This window comes from Myotis davidii, unplaced genomic scaffold, assembly GCF_000327345.1.
Source record: "Myotis davidii unplaced genomic scaffold, ASM32734v1 scaffold88, whole genome shotgun sequence".
NCBI lineage: Eukaryota > Metazoa > Chordata > Mammalia > Chiroptera > Vespertilionidae > Myotis > Myotis davidii.
The window spans coordinates 4,545,513-4,553,582 of NW_006300377.1; the positions used below are offsets into that span (position 1 = coordinate 4,545,513).

Consider the following 8,070-nt stretch of genomic DNA (forward strand, 5'->3'; position numbering starts at 1 on the left):
AGCCCAGGATAAATCTTGCTTTCAGAGGGGCTTTGAGCCCAAAGACCCCTTGTTGCCTGAGGGGCTGAGGTGTGTGGCTCTCCCAGCGCCTCCGCCCACCCCGTGCTTCAAGCCCATTCCTCTATTCTAATTTGCCACAAGCTTTAAGAATAGCCTGAGAAGCACCCTCAATCATGTGAGCGACTTCCCGGAAGAGGTTTTGTAAACTGCCCTTCCTTAGGAGGCGAAGCTAAACCAGAGCTGAGGGTGCTCACCATGGTCTGCGTTGTGCCAGGAGCCGCGGTCACGCCAGAGTTATCGGGTTCACACTCAGACAGGATTAGAGCCTTTTGGTCTTCCTTCCTCTCATGTGGAACTCTCAAGGGCTGGCATCTGAGTGGATAAACCTCATCCACTGGGCAGTGGCCCCTAAATATTTGCTGAGTGAACGGATGACTGGATGGGTCCACTTCACCATCAGGATTATGCAGGATCATCCAAAGGGAAATGACTGGCCTGGGTTAGCCCACCTGCCCAGCAGCTCCGAGTGACACAGGGTCTTTGCATCCAAGGCTTCCAGGAGCAGGAGGGAGGACTGTGTACCTCTGCTTGGTACAGGAAGTGCCATGTGCCTGGCTAAATGGTGGTCTTAGCCTGGGGACACAGCTCAGACTAAGAGGGAATAGAGACCCCACCTGGGCTCAGGGTGGCAGAGCAGGTATGAGGCTGACCTCCAGGGAGGCCCATCCCCAGGTCCAAGGAGCCTTGGTCCAGCAGGCAGAGGGAAGGAGACAGCCTGCGACCACCCTCTGTTTGTGTCACTCTGTACCTTTTCAAAGGCAGAGGTCCCTGGGAGGCACTGAGCTCCGTGGAACCTCTTTGATCCACAAGAAGGAATACCATGTGGATTTCAGCAACCAGCCTCTTGACTGGTGAGGGGTATTGGCCCTGGATCAAAGAAGACCGCATGGGGAAGGAGCAGGGTTCAGATGTGCTGGGGCTGAGAGGCAGGTGGCGGAAAGAAAGCTGGAGCAAGAAACGCTTGGCCTCTGAGGTTCAAGCCAAACACTGCAGGCTGCCACCAGACCTGGGAAAACAGGCATTTGGTCTGCAGAAGCTTGGGCTGCAAGTGCTGAGCTGAATTCCAAATTTCAAATTTCAGGGGGGGAACCTGCAGAATGTGAAGCAGAAGCAGTGTGTCTGGCCTGGAAGAGCAGGCAGTCAGACAGACCAGGTTCAGCCCTGGCTAAGCCGCCTCCGAGCTGGGGTTGCCGGTGTGTTGCTGACACCTCTCTGTGTTTTAAAGTGGGACATGAGTCCTGGCCTTATAAGGGTGACTGCATACTAATTCATTCACTCAGGATTCAGTGACATTTTATTGAGTGTCTATTATGTACAGGAAAAAATAGGGTTGGGTACTATCTGAGGTTTCAGGCATCCACTGGGGGGTCTTGAAATGTTATTCCCCACAGAAAACGGGGAACACTATCTATGGAAGAAGTCTGATGGTAGCAGAGATAGTGATGCTCTCTCCCAGCCAGTGTGGCTCAGTGGTTGAGCATCGACCTATGAACCAGGAGGTCACGGTTGAATTCCCAGTAAGAGCATATGCCCAGGTTGCGGCCTTGATCCCCAATGTGGGACGTGCAGGAGGCAGCCAATTGATGCTTCTCTCTTACCATTTACTAGAGGCCTGATGCACGAAATTCGTGCGTGGGTACGGTCCCTAGGCCTGGCCTGTGATCAGGGCTATCTTCCCTAGATGCCCACAGCCAGCCCTGACCCCCATTGCCACCCACCTCCGGTTCTTTGTTCACCATGGTGTGATGGGTGCCTGATGGCCCTGGGAAGGGACCGAGAGGTCGGCTGTTCTTCCCTGCCCCCCTTGTCCTGTGTGTGTGTGTGTGTGTGTGTGTGTGTGTGTCGGGGGGAGCGGGGCCTTGGTCTGGTGCCTTCGCAGCATCCCCCACCACCCCTGTTACCCATTCACCATCAGGTGATTGGAGCCTGCTGGCCAGGGAAATGGACCGAGAGGTGGTCAGTGCGCCTCTGTAGTGACTGGTCCAGTGGTCGTTCTGGTTGTTCTGCTATTAGGGTCAATTTGCATATTACCCTTTTATTGTATAGGATGTTTCTATCTCCCTTTATTTTCCTCTCTGAAATCAATAAGAATTTTTTTAAAAAGAAATAGTGATGCTCTCAAGCAATTTCTTAATTTTAAGGGGAGTCCTTGATAGAACCATGAATAAAGGGTCAGAATCCAGAGCCTCCAAAAGAGGGGACTGGTGAGGTTGAGCAGGTCATTGGGGCCCCAGGAGGGACACTGAGCTACACAGTACAAGGAAAGGGGGAGCATGGTGGCTGTGGGGCCTCTTGCCCTGGCTCAGTCTTTCTTGCACTTGACTTGTTAGGCGGTGGCTTCTTACAGATCCCCAGGGCCTAATGGGATTTTATTTCCTCGGGGGCTGAGTAGCCGTGAGGAGGGAGGATGTGGACAGAAGCCCAGTGCTGAGGATCCGAAGCTTGCAGGGACCCAGGGGTGTGTGCCAGAGTGGGATGTGGGGGAAGAGGATGCAGCTTCCTCCATCCCTGCCTGAGATTTGTGAGTCATTAGAGAGTCCACAGATGTCAAAGGGGGCGGAGGGATAGTTGTCTAAAATTATAGTTAATTGAAGAAATTTCAGTGAAATAAAGTCGATCGTAAATAAAGTCATAAACTTGGAAAGGAAACTATCAGCTGTACACACCTGCACCCTAGAATACACATGACTTAATGGCAGTGCAGAATGCCCATTGCCAGAGAAGGAGAAAGTGTAAATTAATGCTTTAGGACTGTGGTGTCAGCTGAAGGTTATATTTTATGACTCCGAAGTTGTAACCATGAAATATGAGGCCTTATTTAAAGTGTGAGAACATCTCCAAACAACTTTTACAACATCTTCAATCAACACGGGGCAGAGCGGGAACAGGGGTGTCAGAGGAGCGCGGCATCAGGGATGACTCACATAGCAAAGGTGCCATCTTCAGGGTACACCCGTGGCTCTGCCAGCCGGTCTCATTTCCTGAGACCTCGGCTCCAGCATGGTCTAGGAGTCATTATTGGAACCAGGATGTTTGAAGATCTGAGGATGGCTCACCACGCAGGGAGGTACGGTGTAGAGGAGACCACAGTTCCGGGCCACAGAAACACCTGGATGCTCCAGCCAGAGGGAGGCCGCATGGCAGGGATGACTTGGGGCCCAGCTGGCTTAGAGTAGAGCAGTGAGGACGGGTGACTGAGCCAAGAGCCACTCAGGAAAGACGGGACTTGGTCGCTGGTTGGTTGTGGGGTCTAGGAGGAGTTGGGGATGCCCCCAGCTCTGGCGTGAAGGCACTGGGTGACTGGTGCCATCCTTCAAGACAGGAAGCCAGGGGAAGGCTGGGTTAATGAGAGGAGGGGGCGAAGATGGTCTTGGTCGGGTTGAGGTTGAGAACTATGAGGGTATCCTGTGGTTTTCTAAACAGGAACTAGGCAGGAGACTGTAGGGCCATTATCTTTCCCCAAGACCTGCTTCCCCTCCGCGTTCCCTGCTGTTGCCTTGTCCACCTAGATGCGCAGTGTAGGCCAGGGCCTGGTTGGTGACTCATGACGGGGCCGGGGCCTGCTCAGTCTCCAGGGGCTCAGGGTCCCTGCTCTCCCAACACCACTCCCTGGCCTTCTTCACTCGAGGGTCCCACCCCCTGGCTGCTCTTTCTCAGCCTCCTCCCAGGTGCCCTGGCTTCTGCCTGCGGCCCGTCAAATGTCACTTCCGTCCCGGGTGTTCTCCACTCCCAGTGGCCAGTTCCCTCTTCATCCTGCTGACTCCCTGACTTGCAGGCTCCAGGCTCCAGGTCCTCTCAACTTTGCTCCAGGCCCACGGCATGGCCGTCTCTCAGGAACTCCCACTCGGCATGGGAAGGGCAGACAGCCCTGACTACCCAGTGCTCAGTGGGTAGAGCATTGGCCTTTGAGTTAGGGGAGGAAGTCCCTAACACGCCGCCCTCCCCACTTCAGCTGCCCTGTTCTACCTGTTTCCTCTGCCCACGTCATTCTCCCTTGAGGCCTGCCAGGCAGTCAGATCTCAGTTGAAGTGTATCCTGCCAAGTTGGAAACACTTCCCCTTCTCTGGCTTCTCATTTCTCTCAATGAAAAGCCCAAATCCGTGCAGAGGCTCTCTGTGAGGCCTCGCTCCCTGCATTCCCCTCCTTGCATCCACTGTCCAGCCCCATGGGTCCCTTGATGCTGTTCAGTGGTGCCTCTCTACACCGTGGCCTTTGCACTTGCTGTTCCATCTGAAATGCTCTTCCCCCAGATAGCCACATGTAATCCTCTCGCTCTCCTTCAGGTCTTTGCTCACATGTCAGCTTCTTCGTGAGGCCCTTTCTGAAATGTCCAGACCCCCACTCCCCATCCTTCTGCATTTATCACTACCTCACTCACCCATAAGGTTTCACTCTTTATCTTGGATATTGCCCGTTTCCTCTGACTAAAACATAAGTTCCAGGAGAGTAGGGGTTTGTGTTTGTTTTATTTTCAGATAAATCCCCAGTACCTAGAATAGTGCCTGGTGCATGGAGGCACTCAGTAAGCACCTGTTGAATGAATGTCTCTACACAAACGTTGCTTCCTTGGGAGCCTTCCCTGAGTCCCATGTGCATCTCTGCTTTGACACCTTGGCTACAACAATTCTGGTGTCACTGCGTGTTCGCTGGGTGCCCCCACTCTGAGAAATGCTCGGGGGCAGAGATGAGATCGAGTTTTTCACAATGTAGTACTGTCCATAGCCCAGTGTTTGGCACACAGTAGGTGCTCTGTTAATGGATGTGGGAGGGAAACATTCATGAGCACCTACTGAGGGATGCCCCTTCATATCTGTGCTCATACATACCCAAGAGTTAGAATTTGGAAATGGGCTTATTCTCTTCAAATAGACCTTGACCCTGTGGAATGGCATAATTAAGAACAATTCAGGAGCCCTTTGATCTCCACCTCACTCTACTCCTGTGTATCCAGCTGTCATCTCATTCTCTCCACCAGGACATCCCACAGACACACCCAGCCCTGGTGGCCTTCCACACCGTGACATGCTCCCCTCCTGGGATCCCTGCCTCAGGGAATGACACCTTTCGTCCGTCCATCCATGCTCAGGACAGAAACCTGCAGTTCATACCTGTAGATTTTACGTCCTAAATATCTGTCAAAGAAGTCCTCTCCCACCTTCCCATGGCCTTAGCACAGATCTCATCTGGACTTACCTGGACTTAGGCAACTATGGCCTCCCCACAGCATCCTGCCCCTGACCGGACTCAGACCTCCTCTGTGCCACAGACACAGCAATCTTTCTAAAATTCCCACTCAATCCTATTTCTTCACTACCTTTGATCCTTAAGGTGAAGTGGGATGTAGAGGAGAACTTAGCGTTTGCTGGGCGTCTACCACATGCCAGTCACTGGTGAATGCTAGGCCCTGTCACATTCATTGTCCCGTTGAGTTATCATAACAAACCGTTGTGTAGAGAAGTGAAGGAACTCTTAGGGAAACAAATTGCCCAGGGTCACGTGGCCTGGAAATTGTGGAGCCTGAATTTAGATCTTGATCTTTTGACCTTAAAATCCATTTTCTTTCCAATGTACTCTTCTGCACCCATTGTTCTCTGTCATGCTGCTCCTACATTTCCAGTACCATGGCCCATTATTCATCTCTGTGATAAACCTTCTAGAGCCACTTATCTTAGACATGCCTTTTGCTTTCATGTTTCTGTGCTGATGATATTTGGTCCCTCTTCTCTTAAATACCTTGCCCTTTCTTCTCTAGCTAGTGAACTCCTATTCATCCTTCAAAACCCAACTCTAATAGCACCTCCTCTGTTAAGCTTTCCCAAATTGACTTACCCAAACAAAGTAATTGTTGCTTTACCTATGTCCTCAAAGTGTGAATTGTACTCCTGGGAGACAGAAGAGTATATTGGTTAAGAACACAGGCCTCAGAATCAGACCCTACGGCTTAGGAGTCCAGTTCTTTCACTATGAGCTATGTCACCTTTAGCAAATACCTGAATCCCTTTGTGCCTTGGTTTTCTTACCGATAAAATTGGAATGACATTCTATAGGGTCATAGTGAGGGTTACTGTGAAAGACACAGGGTAGTTTAGAATAGTGCCTGTTGTGGTATGTGCTCAGTAAACACTAGCATTTATTATTATCACTCTGCTGCCTCTGATACCCGGTGGAACTCTGATACTACATTTTTCCTTTCTTTCTGATTTAGTCCATATCTTTAATAGCACATGCTAAGTGTATTGTGATCACTTTCATAAAGGCTCCTGGAGGGCAGGCTGCCCAGCGAGTAAGCAGCAGGGGAAGGATTCAAACTGAGGTCTACAATAATTCCAAAGCCAGTGCTCTCAGCTATCATATGTGAGAACATGTTCCTCAGATCATTTTTTCTGAATATCAAGTCTCAGCTGGGAGCAGCGAGATGACACCAGGTTACACTGCAGGGATAAGTAAAACATGGTCCCCACCCTTGGGGACTCCTAGCAGAGCTCAGATTCAAAGTGGAAGACAGATAAGTGAACAGGCCATTCAAACAGTGTGAGCCCTAGCAGTTTTGGCTCAGTGGGTAGAGCATTGGCCTGCAAACCAAAGGGTCCTGGGTTCAATTCCGGTCAAGGGCACGTACCTTGGTTGCAGGCTCCTCCCTGGCCAGGGCCCTGGTCGGGGCACATGCAGGAGGCAATCACTCGATGTGTTTCTCTCACATTAATGTTTTCCTTTTTCCCTCTCCCACTCTCTCTAAAAATCAATGGGAAAATATCCTCGGATAAGGATTTAAAAAAATTATAAGAACAGTGTTAAGTATCACGTCTGAAGTCGGACACATTGCCGAGGGAGCCCAGAGGAGAGAGCAGTTTCTAAAAGCTTGGGCAAAAAAGGCTTTCTCATAGGTGGCCTTGGAGTTGGGTCTTAACACATGAGAATAGTGGCTCTGGACAAAGGACGCCCGTGGCAGAGGGAACGGTCTGACGAAGGGCAGGAGGTCTGAATGTGTGCAGTGCTGACACAGAGCTGGCCTGGGGGCAAAGGGCAGGAGGAGAGATTGTAGATGTCCTGCCAGCCAGGCTGTGATGGGCCTGGGATGCCCTTTGACTTCCGCCCCAAGGAGAAGGGTTGAGTTTTTTTTTGTTATTCCATTACATCTGAGGTCTACTAAGATCTGGGGGGAAGAACCATCCTATTCACCACAGTTGTGAATACAGAAGTAAATGTGACAGCTGATTTCGACATCATCCTGGAGCAGCGTGGTGTAGTAGTTAAGAATGTGCTCTGAAGGGCAGAGTTCAAATCCCAGCTCCTCGGCTGTGTGACCACGGACAGGTTGCTTAACCTCTCTGTGCCTGGTTTTTTCATCTGCTCAGTAAGAACACTGATATCTAAAATTCTCAGAACAGTGCCTGGCACGTGGTAAGGGCTATGATAGGGTCGGTATCATTATCATTAGGCCAATTCAGACTGGGATCTCGGCCCATCCTGTCTGTACATCAGGTTTCAGGACCGTCTGCTTCTCACCATGAAGTGCACAGTGAGTACTGGGCCTGCAAACAGGACCAACTCACGTGAGCCTCTTGCCTCTTGCCCACAGCGGATGATGCCTGTGGCGGGACCCTGAGGGGCCAGAGCGGCATCATCTCCAGCCCCCACTTCCCCGCGGAGTATCACAACAATGCCGACTGCACATGGACCATCCTGGCCGAGCTGGGAGACACCATCGCTCTGGTCTTCATTGACTTCCAGCTTGAGGACGGTTATGACTTCCTGGAAGTCACGGGGACTGAAGGCTCCTCCCTCTGGTAAGCACCATGCCCACCCCTGCCCTGCTCTGCCCTGCCCTGCCCTGGGGGTGGGCCTTACTGCGATGCAGTCTCCTTGGCGCCTGGACCTGCAGCCCAGGGCCGGCCCCCTTTGCCACTTCTCCCACCCACCATGGGAAAGTTTTCCTCTCGTTACAATGAGACATCACTGCATATTTTTAGAGCCCAGGTGAATTTACAGTAATTTTGGTACCTGATTTGA

At 51.4% G+C, this 8,070-nt stretch overlaps 1 protein-coding gene across 1 annotated transcript in view; it reads left to right on the forward strand.

Annotated features, from left to right (window-relative positions):
• The window catches only part of CSMD2 (CUB and Sushi multiple domains 2), a 495,158-nt gene that overhangs the window by 142,280 nt on the left and 344,808 nt on the right, over positions 1-8,070 (forward strand). Inside the window, exon 5 of the mRNA XM_015572780.1 lies at positions 7,640-7,847. Within this exon, the coding sequence (XP_015428266.1) occupies positions 7,640-7,847 (208 nt within the window). The remainder of the gene's footprint in view (positions 1-7,639; positions 7,848-8,070) is intronic.